Source organism: Phycodurus eques, chromosome 3 (genome assembly GCF_024500275.1).
Source record: "Phycodurus eques isolate BA_2022a chromosome 3, UOR_Pequ_1.1, whole genome shotgun sequence".
NCBI lineage: Eukaryota > Metazoa > Chordata > Actinopteri > Syngnathiformes > Syngnathidae > Phycodurus > Phycodurus eques.
In genome coordinates this window covers 24640651-24664846 of record NC_084527.1, presented here as the reverse complement: position 1 = coordinate 24664846, position 24196 = coordinate 24640651, and the positions used below count along the sequence as shown (strand labels likewise).

At 42.2% G+C, this 24196-nt stretch overlaps 4 protein-coding genes across 7 annotated transcripts; all 4 read left to right on the top strand.

Annotated features, from left to right (window-relative positions):
* Positions 1-130: 130 nt before the first annotated feature.
* LOC133400303 (gastrula zinc finger protein XlCGF57.1-like) lies at positions 131-5000 on the top strand. 4 transcript variants are annotated; one of them, XM_061672794.1, is made up of 3 exons: positions 131-355; positions 2173-2479; positions 3484-5000. In XM_061672794.1, exons 1-3 carry the CDS (start codon positions 178-180, stop codon positions 3524-3526), a joined length of 528 nt encoding a protein of 175 aa, XP_061528778.1. In that variant the 5' UTR covers positions 131-177; the 3' UTR covers positions 3527-5000. The 4 variants fall into 4 exon arrangements, with proteins under 4 accessions (XP_061528778.1, XP_061528777.1, XP_061528775.1 ...); XM_061672793.1 differs by having other exon boundaries at positions 2173-2602; positions 3556-5000; XM_061672791.1 differs by having other exon boundaries at positions 2173-2602.
* An 827-nt stretch (positions 5001-5827) lies between these two features.
* LOC133400304 (gastrula zinc finger protein XlCGF8.2DB-like) lies at positions 5828-9283 on the top strand. Its single transcript, XM_061672795.1, has 2 exons — positions 5828-6036; positions 7310-9283. Exons 1-2 carry the CDS (start codon positions 5940-5942, stop codon positions 8371-8373), a joined length of 1161 nt encoding a protein of 386 aa, XP_061528779.1. The 5' UTR covers positions 5828-5939; the 3' UTR covers positions 8374-9283.
* Positions 9284-10948: 1665 nt separating this feature from the next.
* On the top strand, positions 10949-17168 carry LOC133400302 (zinc finger protein OZF-like). Its single transcript, XM_061672789.1, has 2 exons — positions 10949-11366; positions 15237-17168. Exons 1-2 carry the CDS (start codon positions 11258-11260, stop codon positions 16469-16471), a joined length of 1344 nt encoding a protein of 447 aa, XP_061528773.1. The 5' UTR covers positions 10949-11257; the 3' UTR covers positions 16472-17168.
* Positions 17169-17987: 819 nt separating this feature from the next.
* Positions 17988-23104, top strand: LOC133400299 (gastrula zinc finger protein XlCGF17.1-like). The gene is made up of 2 exons (XM_061672787.1): positions 17988-18235; positions 21854-23104. Exons 1-2 carry the CDS (start codon positions 18058-18060, stop codon positions 22669-22671), a joined length of 996 nt encoding a protein of 331 aa, XP_061528771.1. The 5' UTR covers positions 17988-18057; the 3' UTR covers positions 22672-23104.
* The last annotated feature ends 1092 nt before the right edge of the window (positions 23105-24196 follow it).

Genomic DNA, 24196 nt, shown 5'->3' with positions numbered 1-24196 from the left:
GTGTAACCAAGTTGTGTAGTGTACATATTCTGGCCTTTTCTTTCCTGTCTCCAATACCGTCCCAAGATGGCGGCCGTGTGTCGTTATTGATGCCCAGCTGCCGTAAAACCGGTCTAAAAGACGGAAAAGATCAACGATAGCATCGTCACGAGCGGAGAGTCAACTGCAAGCATCAAAATGTTGAAAGAGTTAGTGAGGGAGCGACTAATTGCTGCCGCCGACGAAATCTTCGGCTTGTTTGAAAGAACGATAGCGTCGTACGAGGAGCAACTTTGTCGGGCGAGGGAGGAGAACGACAAACAACGACGACAACTGGAAGATGTCAGCAACACTCAGATGTTGCTCCACGTCGAAGGTCTGTTCACCAAACTCTTAACATTTAACATATTTACTTTCACTAATAACCTTTCGTATTTGAGTCATTGGTATAAAGAATATTTGTCAACATAAACGCAGGTGTCCTGGCAAAACAAAGCAACAGGTGGCGCTATATCACTAACTGTAAGGTTAAACTCGTTTTTTGATCGGGACCACTTTCACCCCAATTTGATCTCAAGTGGCCTCGTGAGCTATAAATAACGTCAATTCAAATTTTGGTGTGCAAAGAATTACAAGTACATCTGAAAAATTTTCACATTTATTGATTATTATCTTGTTGCAAATCTTGTTGCAAATCTTATGAGCAATCTGTAACGTCACAATACAAATGAGTGCAGTATTGTGCAATATTATCAATCAGTGTTTGCATTTACACGTGTGAAGCTTACAGATCACAGTGGATCAATACACTGTATGTACGTACCTTTTATAAAACAACTTTTGAGCAAGAAATCATTTCGAATTTACATAGATTTCCACATCCATCTGAAATCTGGACAACCTCATCTGACTCATCACACAATCCAAATTAAAGTGGGTACTTTTCAGAAAGAGGGTGCAGTTGTCCCCCTTACTTTGTTGGAACCCTTTTGTGTTTTGTTAATGCACTTCCACAACTTGTATGTTGACATTTCCAAATGGATGTGGAAGTTTATGTACATTTAAAATGATTTCTAGAGCTTAAAAACAAGTTGTTTTATGAAAGGTCCACTGTGAGCTGTAAATTGCACATGTGCAAATGAAAAACCGATTCATTATATTGTTGAAATTGCACTCATTTTTGTTAAGAAACTTCAGATTACTCGTATTTATTTTATTTCACTTTTATTTATCCAGGTAAGGCATTTGAGAACAGATTCTCATTTGCAATGCTGACCTGGCTGAAAACAGCCGAGTACAACAAAGCAAAATAAAAGCAAATACAAATAAATACAAATTATTTGCAACAAGATAATTCATTCATCCGTCCATCCATTTTCCATACCACTTATCCTCACCAGCGTTGCGTGTGTGCTGGCGCCTATCTCAGTTGACTTTGGGCGAGAGGCGGGGTACACCCTGAACTGGTCACCAGCCAATTGCATGGCACATATCGACAAACAACCATGCGCATTCACATTCACACCTACGGGCATTTTAGAGTCTTCGATTAACCTACCATGCATCTCTTTGGAATGTGGGAGGAAGCTGGAGTACCTGGAGAAAACCCACGCAGACACGGGGAGAACATGCAAACTCCACACAGGTGAGGCCGGATTTGAACCCCGGTCCCCAGAACTGTGAGGCAGATGTGCTAACCAGTCGACCACCCTGCAATCAACAAGATAATAATCAACAAATTTGAATATTTTCAGGATGTGCTTGCAAAAAAAGTATGGGAATTCTACGGGGGATAGCGGTTAATAATAGATTTTTGAGCCACAAATATGCTGGTCCAACCCTCTTGAGATCAAATTGGTGTGAATGTGGCCCCTGAACCCAAATGAGATTAACACCCTTGTATAGTTAGTTGCAATAGTGCCCGCAATGTATCCCACAAAATATCCCTAAGTAGTGAACAACCATGGCCACTAGAAAATCAGTACATGATGCATTGGAAACGGAAACAGCGACACATCCCAACACAGGAGGAGATTGTATTAATTTTGTAAGATGCCCTCGCATATTAGCTGGCAACCAGTCCTGTCTCTACCCCACCTCTCGCCCAAACCTCACCCTCCATGGGCCTTGAGGACAAGAGCTAGAAAATGGATAGATGGAGTTAAACTGTTTTGTGTTTCTTCTGTCCTGCAGACGTCCAGCTGCTGATAGGGAATCAGGAAGAACTTCCGCCGTCAGCCGCCAGGTTGGAGCACGACGATCGAAAGCAATCGCATGTCAAAGAGGAAGAGGAGGGTCCACAGGTGCCCCACATTAAGGAAGAACAGGACATCAACTTGCCGCTGGCTGTTATCTCTGAGGGCGACCAAGAAGAAGCACCCGACTGGTCACAGCTTCAACATGACCACCATGGAGGACCACCACCAGACAACCGCTTAGCTCCACATTTTGGCCACACAGAAGGATCTTTGAGGAACGATGCATTCTCCGACAACAAACGGTTGATAAACGCTGAAAAGGAGACAACTCTTAACAACCAGAACACTTCTCAGACACGCAGGAAACGTCGCACAGCTATAAAACGTTTGAGCTGCTCAGTTTGTGGCAAAAACTTTTGTTATGGGTACAATTTGACTCTACACATTGCAACACACACGGGAGAACACCGCTTTAGATGCTCAGTATGTGGTGAAGGATTCATTAAAAAGGCAAATATGTTATCGCACATGAGAAAACACACGGAAGGAAAACCCTTTAGTTGTCCCATTTGTGCTAAAAAATTTCCTCAAAAGGTGCATATGGACTCACACATGAGAATACACACGGGAGAAAAACCCTTTAGTTGCTCAATTTGCGCTAAAAGATTTACTCAAAAGGTACATATGGATTTACACATGAGAGTACACACGGGAGAAAAACCCTTTAGTTGCTCAGTCTGCGGTCAAACATTTGCTCAGAAACAAAATATGAACACACACATGAGAATACACACAGGGGAAAAGCCTTTTAGTTGTTCAGTTTGTGGCAATACATTTGCACAAAAGGTCTCTTTGACGGCACACAAAGCAACACACACGGGAGAGAAACCTTTCACTTGCTCAATTTGCAGCAAACCCTTTTCTTACAAGCACACTTTGAAAGCACACATGCAGACACACAAAGGAGGAAATCCTTTCACTTGCTCCGTTTGGGATCAGACTGTTTCTAAAAGCTTTGAAAGCAATGAAAAGATATAACAGCACAATGCTAACAGGAAAAAATGTGCCGCAAGCAGGCGACAGTAAACCAAATACAAAACACACAAACATGAACCAAGAAATAAAGCACGCAGGCAACCAAAATTATGTATTATTATGGCCATTTGTGTGGGTTACATTTTTTAACAGTTCCTGTGAGGTTTTAATCAGGGTTAGAATTGCAAAGGGGCAGTTCAAATGTTCTCTCAGTTCGTATCAATGTGATAACAAGACAAAATATGTTTTCTGTTGCTTTCATTCTTTGCAGTAAAAACGATTTGGATTCTAACCTCCTTCCTGGCTCATTCTAACCTCCTTCCTGGCTCTTGTCTTGAGAAAGATGACGGCCGTGTGACGTGTGGGATGCCATTTTGAGCCGTCTTCGACACCGCCGCGAGATGGCAGCCGTGCGATGTCGCGGATGTGATTAGAAGCACCATCGAAGAAGAAAAGGCCACAAGTCGGCACGGCTTCAATTGGACAGTGACAGGTTGAAGTTGAAAAGACAACATCAATATGTTGAAAGAGTTTGTAAGGGAGCGACTCATTGCGGCCGCCGACGAAATCTTCGGACTGTTTGAGAAAACGATAACGTCGTACGAGGAGCAACTTTGTCACGCGAGAGAGGAGAATGAGAAACAACGACGACGACAACTGGAAGCTGTTTACAAGAGTCAGAATTTGCTATGCGCACAAGGTCTTCTCACTCAATGTCTACTCGACCATTTAACACATGGTTGGCAAACTTGTTTTCATCGTGGGCCACGTAGCGTAGTTCTGGTTGCCGGTTAACGGTGAAACAACAAATGTTAAAGCTGCACACGGCATCCCCTAAAAATTATATTTGACATGGCTTGCAACGTTATGGGGGGGCTCTTGGGGCAGGATCTCATCCCCGACCTGGAGAGGGCACGCCACCCTTTTCCGACTGAGGAACACGGTCTCAGCCGCTTCACACTCAGCTGCGAACTGCTCCGGTGAGAGTTGGAGGTCACGGCTTAATTAAGCCAACAGAACCACATCATCTGCAAAAAGCAGAGATGCAATACTGAGGCCACCAAACCGGACCCCTTCTGTCCATAAAAGTTATGAACAGAATCGGTGACAAAGGGCGGCCTTGGCGGAGTCCAACCCTCACCGGAAACGAGCCCGACTTCCTGCCGGATATGCGGACCAAACACTCACCCTGGTCGTACAGGGACCAAACAGCCTGTATCAGGGGATTCGGTGCCCCATACTCCCAAGGCACCCACCACAGGACTCCCCAAGGGACATGGTCGAACGCCTTCTCCAAGTCCACAAAACACATGTAGACTGGTTGGGCGAACTCCCAACCACCTTACGGCCACAGCTCCGGTCAGCCACCAGGCGCTCGCCTTCGAGCCCCACCTCCACGCCTGGCTCCAGAGGGGGCCCCCGGTGAGCCGCGTACGGGCAAGGAAAACCTGAGTCCATTGTTTGTCATCATCATAAGGGGTCTTTGAGCCGTGCTTTGTCTGGTCCCTCACCTAGGACCTGTTTCCCATGGGTAACCCTCCCAGGGGCATAAAGCCCCAGACAACTTAGCTCCTAGGATCATTGGGACACACAAACCCCTCCACCACGATAAGGTAACAGCTGAAGGAGGGGCTTTTAGTTGCCCAGTTTGTGGTGAAAGGTTTTGCCCGTAAAGAAACTATGCGTAGACACATGAGAATACACATGGGAGAAAAGCCTTTTAGTTGTTCCGTTTGCGGTGACACATTTGCTCAGAAGGTCTCGCTGACTGCACACAAATCAACACACACAGGAGAAAAACCTTTCATCTGCTCAGTTTGTGGTAAAAGCTTTTCTTATAAGTACGGTTTGAAAGCACACATGCAGACACACACGGGACAAAAGCTTCGACAGTGAAAATGCGTAACAACTACAATGCCAACAGACAACAACACCTGAATGGGTCCAAAACCAACTACAGTAATTTCCCGCTAGTCACAGCGAGTAGTTGACTCCTAAAAATGTTTATAATTGCTTTTATTCATGGTTTAAATTGTAAATCCCAAAACAGCCTAATATAATTACAAATACATTTTACATTACCCTTATTAATAAATTGGTTACAGATAATTTGATTTTTATTTTTTAATGCACTGTGCATGCACATACATGGACATGTGGCAAAGACTAATTTCGTTGCGCAAAAAACGCAAATAGGTGAATTTTTTTAGAGAATCGCTGGGTGTCGGTTGCACAGAAATTATAGCTATATATTAATGTGTGTGTGTGTGTGTGTGTGTGTGTGTGACAGAAAATAATGAATTTGTGAATCGTGAACCTTGGCGATGCGGGGATTACTGTATGCAAAACGCAGGCAACCGGAATTGTTTATGTTTATTGTGAGCATTTGGGAGTTCATTATATGGCGTTTTTAATGCTCACTCGGGGTATAACAGTCATAAGGAGTCATTGTTCCATTTTTGTTGCTCTCATCTTTGTAATAAAAAACAACTGTATCCAGAAGGTGACCTCTTTGTGTATCTGTTTCGTCTTCTATACCGTTGCAAGATGGCTGCCGTGGGACTGCATGGTTAGCTGCCTAAAAAGCGCCAGCGAAGAAGAAGAAAAGGGCGGAAGTTTGTAATAGAAGGAACGACGATTGGGAAAAGTGCTAGTTTGTGTGATCTTGGTCGCAAAAAGAGGACATTAAATCGTTGAAAGAGTTGATAAGACTGTCGAAAAAAACCGATGGCGTCGTCCGAGGAGCAAGTGTGTCGAGCGTGGGAAGAGAACGAGCGGCAGCACGACGACAGTTTCTTGGCTCCGATCGTGTTGCACATTCAAGGTCTGTTCAACGTCTTTCACTTTGTATACATTTTCATTCCTGTATATAAAGTAAAGGAACTCACCTGGCAAATATACCAAAAATCAAATAAAATACCATTGTAAGAATTTACGAGAACTCTAAAGAAGATTGGGCTGCGATTTAATTCAGATTAGTAAAATAAAAACGAATTAAAAATAACAAGCATATATCCATCTATCCATTTTGTTTCTCCTCACTAGGGTCGCGGGCGTGCTGGAGCATATCCCAGCTGTCATCGGGCAGGAGGCGGGGTACACCCTGAACTGGTTGCCAGCCAATCGCAGGGCACATAGAAACAAACAACCATTTACACTCACAGTCACACCTACGGGCAATTTAGAGTCTCCAATTCATGCATGTTTTTGGGATGTGGGAGGAAACCGGAGTGCCCGGAGAAAACCCACGCAGGCACGGGGAGAACATGCAAACACAGTTCTCACAGTTCTCACAGTTCTGAGGACCCGGGTTCAATCCCTGGCCCCGACTGTGTGGAGTTTGCATGTTCTCCCCGTGCCTGTGTGTCTAAATTGCCCGTAGGTGTGCATGTGAGTGCGAATGGTTGTCTGTTTGTATGTGCCCTGCGATTGGCTGGCAACCAGTTCAGGGTGTACCCCCCCTCCTGCCCGATGACAGCTGGGATAGGCTCCAGCACGCCCGCGACCCTAGTGAGGAGTCTTGATTGTGTGTACAGCACGAAGGGGAGGCCTTTTCCGAGTTCTTTCTTAAATTCTGTAGTGTTTCGACGCAGAACTTTCTGTCGTTTTGTGTAAAACGTGTTCAGCAGATGGCAAGGCATATTCCACAATGTAATCTTACATAAACAACTGAAGGCAATAACAAGCCCCCTAGTCTACTCAACAACAGTTGTTAAGTTAAGGCAACATTGGTCAAACATTCTGTAACAAATCAGGTCTTCAGCAGACCAAAAGCACGCTGAAACAATTTTGTGCTTGTTTATTGAACGACACTGTAAGACACCTTGTACTCCCAAAAATAGTGTGATTAAGGGTGTATGAAAAACGGCACAAAATTCAGCCGAAAAAAAATCATCAAAAAACGAATCATACGAAAACCGAGGTTCCATTATATAGACTAATAACTAAACATGTAAAATAGCTGTCTAAACCAGTGGTTGAGGAGGGATAGAAGAGCCCCCAAGTCAGAGGATGAGGCCAGACGGCATCTTTGAAGGAACATCTGTGGGTGGAGTTTGTGTGAGCTAAACTGTGTTTGTTTTGCTTGTGTCCTGCAGACATCCATCAGCTGATTGGTCGCCAAGAGGAACTTCCCCCTCCTCCGCAGGCAAGGAGCTCCAGTGTGGACAATCCACAGCCCTGCCACATTAAAGAGGAAGAAGAGGAAGTGGACGTCAGCGAGTTACCACTGACTGTCGTCGTCGTGAAGAGCGAAGACGACCAAGATGAAGCACTCGAGTGGTCAGAGCTTCATCATCACAGTCCAAGCGGAGACTACCGCGGACGACCACCACTACGCAAGCTCTTAGCTCCACTGTCACATAGTCACAGCACGGAAAAACCCTTGAAGAGCGATGCAGACTGCAAGGGTGATGAGAAACACTCCAAAAAGGAGACGACTCTTGACAAGAAAACGTCTCACGCGCACACGAGAGGTCACAGACCAAAAGAATCTTTAACCTGCTCAGTTTGTGGTCGAAGACTAATGAAAAAGTCAGACATGGAGGTACACATGAGAACGCACACAGGTGAAAAAACATTTAGTTGTTCAGTTTGTGGCGATAAATTCCGCCACAAGGTCTCTTTGGTTGCCCACACAGCAACACATACGGGAGAAAAACTTTTCACTTGCCCCTTTTGTAAAAAAAGCTTTTCTTATAAGCACCGTTGGAAAGCACACATACAGACGCACACGGGAGAAAAACCTTTCAGCTGCTCAGTTTGCAATGACAGCTTTTCATATAAGTACGATTTGACAAGACACGTGAGAACACACACAAGAGAGAAACGCTTTAGTTGTTCAGTTTGTGGTGAAAGCTTCGCACAAAAGGCCAATTTGATTGCACACAGCATAACACACTTAGAAAATCCTTTTACCTGCTCAGTTTGTGGTAAAAGATTTGCGGTAAAAGACAACATGAGTCGACACATGAGAACGCACACTGGAGAAAAACCTTATTGTTGCTCAGTTTGTGGTGAAAAATTTGCTCACAAGGCCTCTTTGACTGCGCACACGGCAACACACACGGGAGAAAAACCATACACGTGCTCAGCTTGTGGTAAAAGCTTTTCCTATAAGCAGAATTTGAATGCACACATGCGGACACACAACGGAAAATAAACGTTTATCTGTGCTAAAACATGCACTCGCCATGCGCCCCCTCCCTATTTCCCATTTGAGGCCATTTCACTTTTGCCAGAGATTTATGGAAATACAGTATATAGGTCATTCTCATAAAATTTTATTAATAACTGAAGGCATACACCACTGATTTTCATTTTGAAAATCAATAAATTTCACTGATATGAGTATTTGAATTATTGGCAGTCGTTATCAGTCATTAATTCATTCATTCATCTTCCTCACGTGGGTCGCGAGGGGTGCTGGAGCCTGTCCTAGCTATTGTCTTTATGAAAACAAAGTTCTAAAGTAATATTTTTCACTATTTTAATGCCAAAATGTCTCTACCGTTATGTGTCCCAAATGAAATTTCATGATTTGTAACATGTTGTCTGAAGATGCTAATTACATTTCGCGTTATATAGGATTTTCTCCCTCTTGCTAAATATCGGTTTTCCAAGAAACTTCCACAGATGCATCTTAGCGTCTTAATCAGAATCTTGTCTTTTTGGGAAGTCAAGAATTCAAGTCCAATAAATAGCTTGAAATGGTACAAACTAAAATAAGTGGTGAACCACCAGAGGTTAAAAAAACTGGGCAAAGTTACCCAAAACTGAGAAATAATGTACATTTCAGATTTATTCAAAACTGGACAAAAGAATGAAAGCAATACAAGCTACAAGTACCACACAATTATGGGAACTTCCGCAACAGAGTTGGGAGGAACTTTCTGAAGAATAGTTGATTTCCATTTTAGACTTAATGCCACAAGTTTGTTCAGCTGTTGTATCTGCACAAGGTGGCTTCTTTAATGAGTCAAAGATTTAGAATACATTTTTGTTTGTAGATTGATTCCATGATTTCTTTTGTAACTTGAATCGTTTATTTGCTCTGCGCCTTCATTTGATTGTAAAGGAGGATTTGAAGTGCATAAATTTCTTTTTGAAAAAGTTGGAAAATCAGAATCAGAATCGGAATCATCTTTATTTGCCAAGTATGTCTAAAACACACAAGGAATTTGTCTCCGGTAGTTGGAGCCGCTCTAGTACAACAGACAGTCAATTTACAGAACACTTTGGAGACATAAAGACATTGACAAAAAAACAATTGTGCAAAAAGATGCAGAGTCCTCGAGCACTTAGAGCAGTTCGAATGACTAATATTGCAATAGTCCGGTGGAATGACCATTGTGCAAAGGGCGACGAGACTTCAAGGAGTGTATGCGGTTTAAAGTGACGAGTAGTGCGATCATCTGGGACAATGTCGGTTGTGCAAATGTTGCAGATACTCCTCAGTCAGTGTGCAAATGGAGCAGATGCTACTCTGGCATGAGTGGCCAGTATATGCAAATAGTGCAGCATGGCGAGACAACTACAGTGAGTGCACGAGTAATACATAATTGGCCCCACAGAATTGTGACAACGAACTCAAGTCAAAAAATGTCCAGCTTGTTGTAATGGAATTATAGGTTAGCTGTTTAAGAAGTTGATCGCAAGAGGGAAGAAGCTGTTGGAATGTCTACTAGTTCTAGTTTGCGTTGATCGGTAGCGCCTACCTGAGGGAAGGAGCCGGAAGAGCCGGTGACCGGGGTGCAGACGGTCCGAGAGGATTTTGCACACCCTTGTCTAAGTTCTGGCAAGCGTGCAAGTCCTCAATGGTGGGTAGGGGGTACCGACAATCCTTTCAGCAGTTTTGATTGTCCGTTGCAGTCGGAATTTGTCCTTTTTTGTAGCAGCACCAAACCAGACTGTGATGGAAGAACACAGGACCGATTCGATGACCGCTGTGTAGAACTGTCTCAGCAGCTCCGGTGGCAGGCCGTGCTTTCTCAGAAGCCGCAGGAAGTACATCCTCTGCTGGGCCTTTTTGAGGACGGAGTTGATGTTGTTCGCCCACTTCAGGTCCTGAGAGATTGTAATTCCCAGGAACTTGAAGGTCTCGACGGTTGACACAAGGCAGCTGGACAACGTGAGGGGCAGCTGTGGCGAAGGATGCCTCCTGAAGTCCACGATCATCTCTACAGTCTTGAGCGTGTTCAGCTCCAGGTTGTGTCGGCCGCAACACAGTGTATGTTATTGTAGTATTTTTAATGCTTCATTTGAAAACATTGGCAAAATTCCTTAACCCATGCAATCCCATACAGTGCAGTGCAGTCAAGTGTTGCTTTTTCCCATATTTTTTTTAAAGATCATGTTGATGACACCCACAATGAGCAGTACAGAGCTGATGACCTGAGGAAATTAAAACCGAATGCTGTGCCTACACTGTTCATGTTCACGCCACTTAGAAAAATTGTGCGGCCAAGGAGATGTCTTGAGCGAAGCAGAGATCAGTTGTCGTCTTAACTGCCAAAGAGGATACGAATTGAACATTGATATTGTCTGTCATCGCTTCCATCTGACACCCGGGAGAAGCCAATTTGCCATAGTGAAGATGGTAATTATGTTGTAAAGAGAATTAATGCACAAGCCGATCAATATCAGCTGTCTTTTATAGAACTCCAAAGTGATCTATGATTAAGAGGGTGTGTCAAATATTTGCTGAAAAAAACACGACTAGGTGACGATAATATAAAAGCAAAGTAGAATAGAAAAGTACATGTATCCCAAATTCTTTTAATCTAAAGCATTGTACACATTGTTTACATTGACTACGGCTCTGGTCCCGGGAGCCGTGTTTCAATACCGTTGCAAGATGGCTGCCGCACAAGCATCATCGAAAAAGAAACAGGCGGAAGTTGACGAGGCTTCCAATGGACTACGAGAGACAGAAGTGCGAGCTTGAAGTTGTGTTGTTATGGTCACTAAACTAAAATAGCAGTCTACTGAAACATTTTAATGGGATCGTCTTATTGTAAGGAACCGTTGAAGAGTTTGAAAGAACTATGGCGTCGTACGAGGAGCAAGTTTGCCGAGCAAGCGATGAGAAGGAGCGACAACCACAACAACAGGACGCCATTTGCTTCTTTACTCCGATTGTCTTGCACATAAAAGGTTTGCTCACAAGTCCTACACTTTCATAAATATAATATGTGAACTAAATGGTTCTGCCGTGGGGTAGGTATGAAGACATTTTTAAATTCGGTGGACATGATCCGAAGAAATTAAACACAATACGTAGCTGGGGGGCTGTTCCACTAGTCCGGGCACGGCCAAACAAAAGAACAAGGCATCGCTTGACGGATGCAGACTTATTTTAACATTTAAATGACAACAACAGGTGGTATTTTAACGCACCGCGTGTACCTTTGCAGCAGTAGTTATGGGTTAGTGATTGTTCAATACGTTCACAAACGTTATTTTGTCTTCCTGAATTCTGGAGGTCCCTGAAGGCCCCGTACCCCGTTTTGGGCGAGGGAGTGGCTGCTGATTGGTGGAAAACCAGAACGTGAGAGTGCTGCGTTTAGAGGAACGTCATCGAGGAGATTTGTATCAATATTTGTTATATTGATGAATGAAATTAAATTCAAATGAAATTCAATGAAATTCAAAATGTTAAAAATAAATATTTTAAATGGCAGCATGAACAATACCTGAAGCCAGGCCCAAGCACTTGGAGACCCAGGCATCGCCACCCCCTACTTAACTACACAAGATTATATGTACAGCTGTACAATCCAATTAGCTGTCTTTGACACTGTCTCCGTTAAATGCAATGTTTATTTGCGCTTTGATCGTGGCCCACAGTGCTATGTACCGTTGAGCAAGTCTGCCTCACAGTCAGAAGATCCGTGTTCAAATAGAACCGTGCTTGCGTGGCTTTTCTCCGTGTACTCCACCTTCTCCCCCACATCCCGAAAACTGGCATGTTAGGTTCACTGAACACTTAATTGTCCATAGGTGTGAATGTGAGTTTGAATGGTTGTTTGTCTCTGTTAAAGGTGCAACAATTAATTGACAGCTAACCGATTATCAAATTCATCAACAACTATTTTGACAATTAATAGTTTAGAGCCATTGTCGAATTTAAAACTGTCCAAATCCTCTGATTGCAGCCAGTAGTAATATTAAACATTCAGTACACATATAGTAAATATTCTCTGATTTCTGTAGTCCTCCATGAAAGCAGACAATTAAAAAAAAAAAATTCTGTTGAGTTAGATTTTTATACTGATTAAAACTAAAATTGGTATGCTGATTCCAAAATTTCAGTCATTTTTTTTTCTAGCACGACAAGTTTTTTTCTCCACAGTTTACCCTCGCAGATGAGCAAAATTCCACTGATTAGCTGTAGTAAGACTTGCCAGCTGATTATGATTGGACTCATCTACAGCTGCGTAACAACTTGTTTGTGCAGTCACAATTGAGACAGTGCGGTGAGAGGTGTGTGCAGCTTCCAATAGGTCAATACTATCTATCTGCAAACAGAAAGCTCGCATAGTAGGAATTAAGAGGGTTTGTGCCATATCCTTTGTAAAACAACAGTGTTAAATAAACATTGGAGTCATGCCTTTTTCTTTCATATTTCATTGCATGTCAATATTTGCCAAGTTTTGTAAAACAAGTACATACCTGTAAAGAACAGTATTTTCCACATTTTTTTTTAGAAAACGGGGCTCTGTCGGTCAAAAACGTGACGTGATAGAGAAAAACTGAGATCAGCTTTGAATTCCACACCCAAAAATTAGTTAAAAACAGCTGTCAGACCTTCAACAAAAAAAACATGTGTTCCCCAGTGTTGTCTTTGTGTTTAATCAAAATAAGACATTTGAGAACATCTGCTTTTACTTTGGAAAAAAATTATAAACGTTTTTGCCCATTTTATGACATTTTATGGACCAAAACAATAACTGAATTATCATCAGTTTATGGAAAAAAATAATAATCATGTTAATATATATTATGAAGTATTTTATATTAATTATATTATTATTATTATTACATATAGAAATAACCTACAATGTAGTTGTACTTGAAGCAGCCTCAGAAGTCTATATCAAACTAGTAGCTGTTTGTTTGCATTAATCAGTACTCGGGTGGGGCATCGTTTGAATTTGAGTGATTCCAATCCCGATTCCCTCATTTCGATTCCGGTTCCAAACGATTCCGATACTTTTAGGGGGCCAACTCAAAAAGGTTTGCATGGTTTAAATAAAGGGTCTCCAAATAATGAACATCCATTTTCTTAGCAGCCTGCAGCATAGACAAAAATGAACATTTGACTCTGGGTTCTTTATAATCAGTATCAATATCAAACCTATGAAATAAAAGGCAATGTGTGTGGAAGTAACCCAATTGACTTAATATTCATTCATTATTGTTTCAGCTCAAAGTTTAATATAAAATTTTTAAAATAGTCATTTGCGACTGTTTTACCACGTCAAATGATTTATATGTGCAAGCTTTAACTTGACTTCCTGTGTAAGCATGTAGCCTTTTATTTTGAAGGATTTGCACCGGAACTCATCTTTTTGGCACAAAAATAACTTCACACGACACCGGTAAAAGAGTAATGGAGTCACTGATGGTGTAGTGGTACACTCGGCTGACTTTGGTGTGGGCAGCGTGGGTTTAGTTCCCACTCAGTGACGGCGTGAATGTGAGTGTGAATGGTTGTCCGCGTCTATATGTGCCCTGCGACTGAGTGGCGACCAATTCAGGGTGTAGTCCGCCTTTCGCCCGAACTCAGCTGGGATAGGCTCCAGCGCCCCGCGACCACAACCAGGATAAGCGCTGTTGAAAATGGATGGATGGATAAAAGAGTAATGGATATAACCAAATGCTCTCCAATGCCCAAATGCTCTCAATGTTGATTCCTTTACCTACCCACCGATGAGACAAAAGGTTTGTGTTTGTGATACTGTGAGACAACGTTTTTATGAATTCATTGTGATGTAAAGTTGCTAGTTTGACCTTTGGTGAAGTTTTCGCTCAATGTTAAGCTTGTAATGCCACTGTACGTTCTTTCCAGTATGGTAAAGTAATTTATATTTTATTTTTGTGTCCGTCATCAGCTCTTATGTTAGTTTGAAGACTAAAATAAACGCTAAAAACCATCAGTGCAAGAGTGCAACCCACCGTTTAACTTGTTAGCTGCCTCAATGTTGGCATCGACGTATTTTATTGTTTCACTCATGCAATTGACTGAAGTTCCGCACGGTGTAGGCTGAGGCTCGGAGCGGGAGGGAGCGTTTCAGACTTCTACAGATCGTGAAAACCTCCTTTGCACAACATAATCTTATTCCAAATGTTGCACTGAGGTGACTGGTCATTAATTTTAACAAAGTTAAGACACACTTTTGTTCGCGCCGGCCATTGGGCACAAGCACGTCTTTGTGCGCATTCTTCTTGGTTTGTTTTCTTCGGGGTCGGCGGACTGTGGGCATCGAAACTGGGAACCGAAATATTTTAATTTGAACGATTGCGGGAGAACCGGAATGTTAGTCCCAGTTCCATTCGGTTCTCGATTCTCGATGCCCAACCCTAATCAATACCCAAGAAATAGTTCTGTTTCAAAAAGTTTGACTCTGTCTCATGTGATACAGCTTTGTTGTTGTTTATTTGCTCTGTTTAATCATTAAACAAAACAAAATAAAGAATAATAATCAGTTGATAAACTAATCAATAATTGCAATGAACTGGAATGCAAAATACATTTTTATCCTATTATTGGGTTACTTGATGGAATAATCGTAAATATTGGATAGCTGCAGCACTAATCTATATATGTGGGCTCTGATTTACTGGGAAACAGTCCAGGGTACACGCCACCTCCTGCTCACCTGCGATAACTAATGAAGACGAGCGTTACAGAAGATGGAGGGATGGGCCTAAATGCGGATTGAGTTGCAAGGCAGTTGCGGTATTGTTATTGTCAAAAACGTTTGTGAGCTAAACTGTGTTTGTGTTGCTTGTGGCCCGCAGACGTCCAACAGCTGTTGGCTGGGAGCTTCAGTTCAGAGCGTCCACAGCCCCCCCATGTCAGAGAGGAAGAGGAGAAGCCAATAGCCCCCCGAATTAAAGAAGAAGAAGAGGATCCACAATCCCCCCACGTCAGAGAGGAAGAGGAAGAGCCACTATCCCCCAGTGTTAAAGAAGAAGAGGAGGATCCACAGCCCCCCCACGTTAAGGACGAAGAGGAGGAGATTGATGTCAGCCAGTTGCCACTGAACGTCGTCGTTGTGAAGAATGAAGACAACAAAGATGAAGCATCCGATTGGCCACAGCTTCACCATGACAGTCTAAGTGGAGGACCCCCATCAGACAACCTCTTAGCTCCACTGTCACACAGCGACAACATGGAAGATACAAGCGATGCGGATTGTGAAGGTGACGACAAAGACTTTGAAAAGAAAACAAGTAATGAACGTTGTAGATGCTCACTTTGTGGCAAAAGTTTTTCTTACGAGTGCATTTTGATTCGACACATGCGGAAGCACACGGGAGAAAAACCCTTCAGTTGTGGAGTTTGTGCTAAAAGATTTACTCAAAAGGTACATTTGGAATCACACGCGAGGACACACACGGGAGAAAAACCCTTCAGTTGCTCAGTTTGCGGTAAAAGTTTTGCTCAAAAAGGAACAATGATTAGACACATGACGACACACACAGGACGACCTCCGGACGACGTTTTGGCTCCACTGTCACAGAGCGACTACATGGAAGAACCTTTGCAGAGCCACACAGACTGTGAAAATGCACACCTGAGAACACACACAGGGGAAAACCCCTTTAGTTGTTCAGTTTGTGGCGATAGGTTCCATCACAATGTCGCTTTGATTGCGCACACGGCGGCACACATGGGAGAAAAACCTTACACATGCTCAGTTTGCGCTAAAAGCTTTTCTCGTCGGCACCATTTGAAAGAGCACGTGTGGACGCACCGCGAAGAAAAACGCTTCAGTTGCTCGGTTTGCGGTGAAGGCTTCAGGTACAAACACAATTTGACACCGCACATGAGAACGCACACGGGAGAAAAACCTTACACTTGCTCTGTGTGCGACGAGCGCTTTTCCCATAAGTACAACATGACGAGACACATGACGACGCACACAAAAGAAAAACCTTTCACTTGTTCAGTTTGCGGTAGCAAGTTTGCTCACAAGATCACTTTGATTTTACACACAGCCACACACATGCAGAAACACAACGGGGAATAAATGCGGCGACCCTTTTTTCAGCATTTTCAGTTTTTCTCTGAGGACTTTATGAAACTGATTTAAAAAAAAAAAAAAAGATGAACAAATGGTATTACTATGACCGTTTATGGGTTACATTTTTGTTCTGGGCTTTTTATAGCACTTCCTGTGAGGCTTTAGTTGCTGTTTTACAATTATTTATTGAACATATACAAACATTTCAACACAGAACAGGCCATACAACAATAGGAAGATAAAATAATATAAATAATGTGAATAAACAAACAAATAGAATGCAGCAGTAGATTTTGTCCTTTGATCCAAATGTACACGTTCAATAGGTGTAGGAAGAAGTAAAACACACTTTGTTTATTCTTCTCTTGGATTTTTTTAAATACACCTGTTCCCCTGAGATTGTAACAACTCTCTAATTTCAAACAACTTCTCAGTACTGTGGCTAAGTCAATTGTTGTGTATTTTATACATTACCTGTGCTGTTTTGAATTCAACTAAGTCGTAAGAATTCATTTTCGAAATTCCGTTTGACTGTGTCCTCAGTCACAGATAACATGGGTGAGAGACACATTCCTAATATTTGTTGTCGTTTTCCAAGGGAAAATGTGTTTATTAAATATGGTGTGATTGGTGTTTTATTTATTTGATCAGTTGTAACATCTGGTAAACATCTGTTCTTTAGTTTCAATAAAACACGTGTTAAGTGTGCATAATCACTTTTTGTCATGTTTACTTGCCTCCTGGGGCGTCGCTAGGTTTTTTTTTTGAATGGTGGGGGGGGGGGGGGGGGGTTTGAATGGTGGGGGGGAGGGGGGGGGGGTTCCCAAAACGTAATTGTCCGGGTTTGTGGGGGGTCTTTTATTATTTAAATTTATTTGCCCCAAAATGTGATTTAAAAAAAATATACCTGTCCTGTTCAGCTGCATGGCCATGGTGGATCTGTATGCCTTTTGTGCTGGAACAGTTCTGCTGTGCAACGGGAGTTTGAAATCCTCCCTCTGCTTATTTTTTTAAGGGGTGGGTGTGTGTGTGTGTGTGGGGGGTGGGGGGGGGGGGGTAGTTGGGATTTTGTGGATACAAATACTTGTTTAGGAAAGCTGAAGATCGGTTTTAGGGGGTGGGGGGGGAGTAGGACAAACTTCGCCATAAACACACTAAATATTTATTTATTTTATTTTTTTGCGGGGTGGGGGGGCGGTGCTTGAGCAGTTTTTAGGGGGGTGAAGGCCTAGAGATGCCAACTGCTTGCCTCTACAAAATAAAACCGAATGTGTATTAATCGAGATTTATCAACATTAGTCCACAGTGGCCCTTAATATGATATTTTTTAAGTAGTTTTACCGCTAAGTTGCAATAAGTCTAGTCATGTGATCAGAACAAACCTAACATGTTTGTTCTGATCACATTCATTGCAGAAAAAAAGACGCTTTGCAGCTCTCTCTTCACCATTACAAGATGGTAGCCGAGTGACGTCATAGTGCCGTAAAACCTCTACCGTAGAGGAAAAAGGCTCAGTTAACGTCGCAAAAATAAAAAAAGGCAGGAACAACGCGAGGCAGTCTTGTTAAATCCAGTCAGGGAAAAATATCAATATGTTGAAAGAGTTGGTAAGGGAGCGACTCATTGGGGTCGCCGACGAAATCTTCGGACTGTTTGAGAGAACGATAGCGTCGTACGAGGAGCAACTTTGTCGAGCGAGAGAAGAGAACGAAGAACAACGACGACAACTGGAAGCTGTTAGCATGACTCAGATGGTGCTATACAACGATGGTCTGTTCAACAAACTTCTTCTTCATCATTTGACACTTTTTTTTGGCAGCAAAGCGACAGGTGGCGCTAAATTACTGACCACCGAATGTCATTTTAGCTCATCGACAAGTAGACACGCATACGCGTCATTGAGTGTTAGGCCCGTTGCTGCAGTCAGTTTTTCCACCATATTGGATGTGGCATATCTGCCTGTAAACTGATGCAAGTCTATCGACTGAACGTCATAAAATGACCCACCACACCAATATTTTTGGAAACAAGCATTAAAAAAATAAAATAAATATATATATATATATATATATATATATATATATATATATATATATATATAGTGTTCCCTCGTTTTTCGCGGTTAATGGGGACCAGAACCCCCCACGAAAGGTGAAAAATCACGAAGTAGAATTTGCGCCCCCCCCCCCCCCCAGGAATTTTCGTGTATGTGTGTACCAGAATGTTTAAAATATGTAAACAGTATTTGTACTTTACATATTTGAGTCAAAGATTACAACCTTACACGTATTTACTTAAATCTTTAATTATAAAACCTTATACAGTAATTAACATTTACTTTGTCCTGATCATATTAGTGTCCAAACTCAGTCTTTTCTCTGCAATCAGCAATCCACAATGCCAATGCAGCTTCCGTTTTCACAATTCTCTTATTACGCGGAGTTACCACACGTTTCGCTTCCTTATTGAAGGTTATTAAAGCAGTTTTGCGGATGTTTGCTTCCTCTTTCTTTATGTACCGCATTGGAGATTCAGTCACGCCACAATGGCGTGCCACAGATGCACTTTTTCGCTGATGGTCATCTTCTTTCTCTTGGGCGCCCCGGAGGAAGCTTTCGCAGGGGCACAGCGCTTCGGCGGCATTGTAAGGGCTTGCTTAACTAATCCAAAAAATTGTCGCTTAAACAAAAAAAGTTATTGCGAACACAACAGCGTGGACGAGACTGGCGAGACACAACAAGGGAAGATGCTGGGTGAGGCTACGATGATGCGCAGCCAATCAGCTCACGGGATAAATCCACTCGTGCTGTTTTTGATCGATGTCGCGCCGGGAACCAATCACGCGCCTTGTATGAGTGCCCGTACAGTACAGGCATGTACAAGGCTTCTGAGTCAACCCATCTCTTTGTTTGGCATGCAGGGAAACCTTCTCTTGCGCGCATCAACATGAAACAACGTGTTTTTCCGCAATATGGCTGCCGATATGGCTGTATTTTGAAAAAAAATATATAAATTAATATTTTGGAAAAACCTGCAAAGCACTGAAAACGTGAAGCGCGAAGTGGCGAGGGAACACTGTATGTAATAGAATAACAAGGCGGCACGGCACTATGTGGTGGGTGGAACAGTGGATGACTGGTTAGCACATCTGCCTCACAGTTTTGAGGACCGGGGTTCAAATCCCGGCCTCGTCTGTGTGGCGTTTGCATGTTCTCCCCGTGCCTGGGTGGGTTTTCTCCGGGCACTCCGGTTTCCTCCCACATACCAAAAACATACGTGGTAGGTTGATTGGCGACTCTAAATTGCCCTTGGGTGTGAATGTGTGCGCGAATGGTTGTTTGCTTCTATGATCCCTGCGATTGGCTGGCGACCAGTTCAGGGTGTACCCCCGCCTCTCGCCCGAAGATTGCTGGGATAGGCTACAGCATGCCTGCGACCCTAGTGAGGATAAGCAGAACGGGAGATGAATGAATAGAATAACGGCCCAAGACATATTTGAACGTTTTCGGAAAACATAAAGTAATAAAAATGTTCGAAAAAGACACTGGTATTTTTTAAAATGTATATTGTAACACCCTGATATGTAACCAAGTTTTTTTTTTTTTTTTTTAAATGCCATTCATAGAACAACAGATAAAAATGACGTGGGCAGAACATGCCAGGACTTAGGCATTTTTTCCCTCTTACATATAAATACAAAGACAACCACTTTCCCAAACATAAGCAAGTTGTGTTGCTTGTCTAACCTTAAACAAGTTATTTGTTTTTAATGTAAAGTTAACCAGGCTGTTTTAATTGTCTAAACAACATACCAAAGTATGCAGTCTGCCAAGTACTGGAGAGTCCCAAAGTTATGGCCTGTGAGGTTGGCAACTTTTCTACCTGGTCAATAGTTGGTGACCTAGGTTCATGATAACTTCCTGAAGTCATTGTTGTATAGCTGGGTGACCTTGGATGTCGATGGATGCATATAATATAATATTCCCTTTTATTGACTGAAAGTACATTTACTGTCAAGAAAGTTGAAGTTGGCTTGTTAGCTGAACATGTAAATCAAATTGTAGAACTAATGTTTGTGGTCAGCAAAGCCCACTTTCTCGTGCCATATCTCTGTGTGTCACTCTCCGGCAGTGGCATGAGAGTGAGTACGCAGATAACACAATTTGACCAAAAAATGACTGAGACAATTATGCTATTACAAGTTTGTAGGCTGGCGGTACAGTGAACGACTGGTTAGCACATCTGCCTCACAGTTCTGAGGACCGGGGTTCAAATCCCGGCCTCGCCTGTGTGGAGTTTGGATGTTCTCCCTGTGCCTGCGTGGGTTTTCTCCAGGCACTCCGGTTTCCTCCCACATCCCAAAAACATGCGTTGTAGGTTGATTGAAGACTCTAAATTGCCCGTAGGTGTGAAGGTGATTGCGAATGGTTGTTTGTTTCTATGTGCCCTGCGATTGGCTGCCGACCAGTTCAGGGTGTGTCCCGCCTCCTGCCCGCAGTTAGCTGGGATGGGGTTCAGCACTTCCGCGACCCTAGTGGGGATATGCGGTACAGAAAATGGATGGATAAATCTAAACATGATTTATTGTATCATTTTAAACTTATCTTCATCCTCACCCTAATACTGGTCTTCCGTATATTTGTTCATAAAAGAGAGAAGGAATGCCAGGGAACAAGTAGCACAGCTTCAGAGACATCAGTAATAAAATAACATTTCATCATCTGCAATATAAGAAAAATATACCAAAACACGAGCTTAAGCTATGCATCAACAGTTTGTCAAGCTTTCCCCTCTTAGGGGTGCTGTTGCTTGACTCTTCAACTATACTTTGTCACCACAGGGGTCCTCTTGTTGTTAATAATGGCACCTTCAAAAGGGACAAATTCTCTTTGATTCACCAGATTGTGGCTTTGCGGAGCTGACTTATCAAGCTATTGCTAAATACATTAGTCCAGACCTTCTGTCTTTACCCAGTGGGGGTCTTCAGTTACCGCTCTGTCTTTAGAAGGAAGTATGAGGCGTGACGGTATTACTAATGGCTGGTTTGGACGGCAATTTGTCCTTTGGTTTGGAGTTCTGTTGTTTTGAAGTCGGCGATATTCTTCACAGCAATATGGGCTAAATTGCAAGACATTGTAGTAAATCAATCAAAACCCAAATAAAAATAAACTATCAATATTTTGTCACTCAAAACTATTCAAAGAAAGAAAATATAAAGAAAATGGTATTGTTCAGAGTCTTTTTGATGGTGTGTTTGTTTAGGGTGAGATGCAAATGTTCCTGACAAAATCAAAAATGTTCCTGACAAAATATCCTGTATATTCCTGAGAGGTGATGATAGGGGTTGGCATCTCTGCATTCAAATCCCTTTTTGCTTGTGTGCTGCAGACTTCCAGCAGCTGATTGGTCACGAAGATGACTCGCCTGGCGGGAGCCCCAGTTTAGAGGATCCTCAGCTCCCCCACATTAAAGAGGAAGAGGAGGAAGCTGATGTCAGCCAGTTGCCACTGACGGAGACATCTGTAGAGTGTGAAGATGACAAGGATGAAGCACACGATTGGTCACATCATCATCATCACAGTGGAAACCACTATGGGGGACCATCAGCAGACAACCTTTTAGCTTCACTGTCACAGAGTGAAGACACAGAAGCTTTAAGTATCCATTCTCAAACACACGCATGTAAAGAATACTTTAAATTATCTCTTTGCGGTGAAGGATTTTCTCCAAAACATCTGATGAGAGATACGCAGACAGGAGAAAAACCTTTTAGTTGCTCAGTTTGCGGTAAATCGTTTGGTCGAAAGCAGCACATGCTGAGACACATGAGAGCACACACGGGAGAGAAACCTTTCACCTGCTCAGTTTGCGGTAAAAAATTCACCCAAAAGCCAAACCTGATTCACCACATGAGGACACACACAGGAGAGAAACCATTTAGTTGCTCAGTTTGTGGTAAAACATTCCCGCAAAAGCCAAACCTGATTCAACACATGAGGACGCACACGGGAGAAAAACCTTTTAGTTGCTCAGTTTGTTGCGCTAGGTTTGCTCACAGGTTCTCTTTGAGCGTACACATGCGTAAACATACAGGAGAAAAACCTTTTAGTTGCACAGTGTGCGGTCAAATATTCTCGCAAAGGGCAAACATGCTCACACACATGAGAACACACGCAGGAAAACAGACACACTTGCACAGTTTGTGATAAAATGCATCTTAAAAAGTCTAGTTTGACAGGTTTTTGTTTCTGCATATGCATATGCAGAAACAAAACCGAGAATAAACATTTTAGATTATGGTATTTTATTGTTATCTTTTGGAATGTCACAACATGTCGAATGTTCTATCTTTGTCTTGCTGACATTTTTTGCAAAAAAGAAAATTTTTGCCACCAGTTACTGACTCTCGAGTCATCTTCAGCTTTTTTTGCAGACCAGGCCAACTAAGTCAACAGTTCTCCTTGTCTTTGTTACTTAATTGATTTGGAAATATATTGACTCACTGTAATCCACAAGGCAGCACATCTGTCTCATAGTTCTGAGGTTCTGGGTTCAAATGTGGGCTCCGGCCTTTCTACAGCATGTGGAGTTTGCATATTCCAAGAACATGCTTCATTAAAGACTAAATTGTCCATAGGTGCGAATGGCTGTTTGTCTATATTTGCCATGCTGTTGGCTGGCGACCAGCTCAGGATGTACCCAGCTTCTCTCACACAAAGTCAGATGGAATAGCCATTGATTTGCAGTCTGGATGCTGCTGCAAAACTTGCTAGAATTGTTGCTGCGCTTTGCACTTTTTGGAAAAACTGTTGCTCAAGCAGCCGGAAAAGAAGAGTCAGCAGAGTTGCTCAATTTTAAACACTGATCTACCATTCATAATGCTTTCAAAAAACTCCAATACACGTTCCGTCTTTTCTTGGGGAGTAGACATTTTTCAGCTTTATCCAACATAATTTGTTTCCTCAACAGGGTACCTGAAATACACAAATACATTTTGATTAAAAATTGTGACAGCCACTATCGATATAGAATAAATCTGATGAACATACCTTATAAATTGCTTTTTGTAATACATTTATTTTCCCATTGCAACACCTTTTCAGCGTTGACGTACACAGCATGAACTAAGGTTCCAGAAGTCTTATTGAGGGGTGATGTTCAAATTTTAAACTCTTTTCTTCCTCAGTTTGATTTATTTTTGCTACTTTAGTCTACAAGATGGAAGTAATAGACTGGAAATGAACATTACTGTAGTATAAAGTCTGTTGGGTCTTCTACACAATAACTTTATTTTTGCTACTTTAGTCTACAAGATGGAAGTAATAGACTGGAAATGAACATTACTGTAGTATAAAGTCTGTTGGGTCTTTTACACAATAACAATACAAAGTTTTATCATATAAACACTTAACACAAAAGACTACAGATGTTCCTCAAGTACAGAAATTAACTAACATCCATAGATAACCATTACACATAATAAAGCTGACTAAAAAGGTATATATTTTGTTTTTAAATGGCCTATTTAGCCTGAGCTTGATTGCCAATCAGTCAAAATTAGCAAATGCTAAGGGTGCAATTACTTCCGGGGGGCAACAAAATTGGTACAAAATCAAGTTCATTTTTTCCCTCATTAATGTACACGCAGCACCCCATATTGACAGAAAAAAACCCATTTAATTGTTGAAGTTTTTGCAATTTATTCAAAAAGAAAAACTTAAATATCATACA

Coding starts and splice junctions, on each gene's coding strand:
- LOC133400303 (XM_061672790.1), top strand. CDS start 178: ATGTTGAAAGAGTTAGTGAGGGAGCGACTAATTGCTGCCGCCGACGAA. Junction 356..2,172: donor GATGTTGCTCCACGTCGAAG/GTCTGTTCACCA, acceptor TCTGTCCTGCAG/ACGTCCAGCTGCTGATAGGG.
- LOC133400304 (XM_061672795.1), top strand. CDS start 5,940: ATGGCGTCGTCCGAGGAGCAAGTGTGTCGAGCGTGGGAAGAGAACGAG. Junction 6,037..7,309: donor GATCGTGTTGCACATTCAAG/GTCTGTTCAACG, acceptor TGTGTCCTGCAG/ACATCCATCAGCTGATTGGT.
- LOC133400302 (XM_061672789.1), top strand. CDS start 11,258: ATGGCGTCGTACGAGGAGCAAGTTTGCCGAGCAAGCGATGAGAAGGAG. Junction 11,367..15,236: donor GATTGTCTTGCACATAAAAG/GTTTGCTCACAA, acceptor TGTGGCCCGCAG/ACGTCCAACAGCTGTTGGCT.
- LOC133400299 (XM_061672787.1), top strand. CDS start 18,058: ATGTTGAAAGAGTTGGTAAGGGAGCGACTCATTGGGGTCGCCGACGAA. Junction 18,236..21,853: donor GATGGTGCTATACAACGATG/GTCTGTTCAACA, acceptor TGTGTGCTGCAG/ACTTCCAGCAGCTGATTGGT.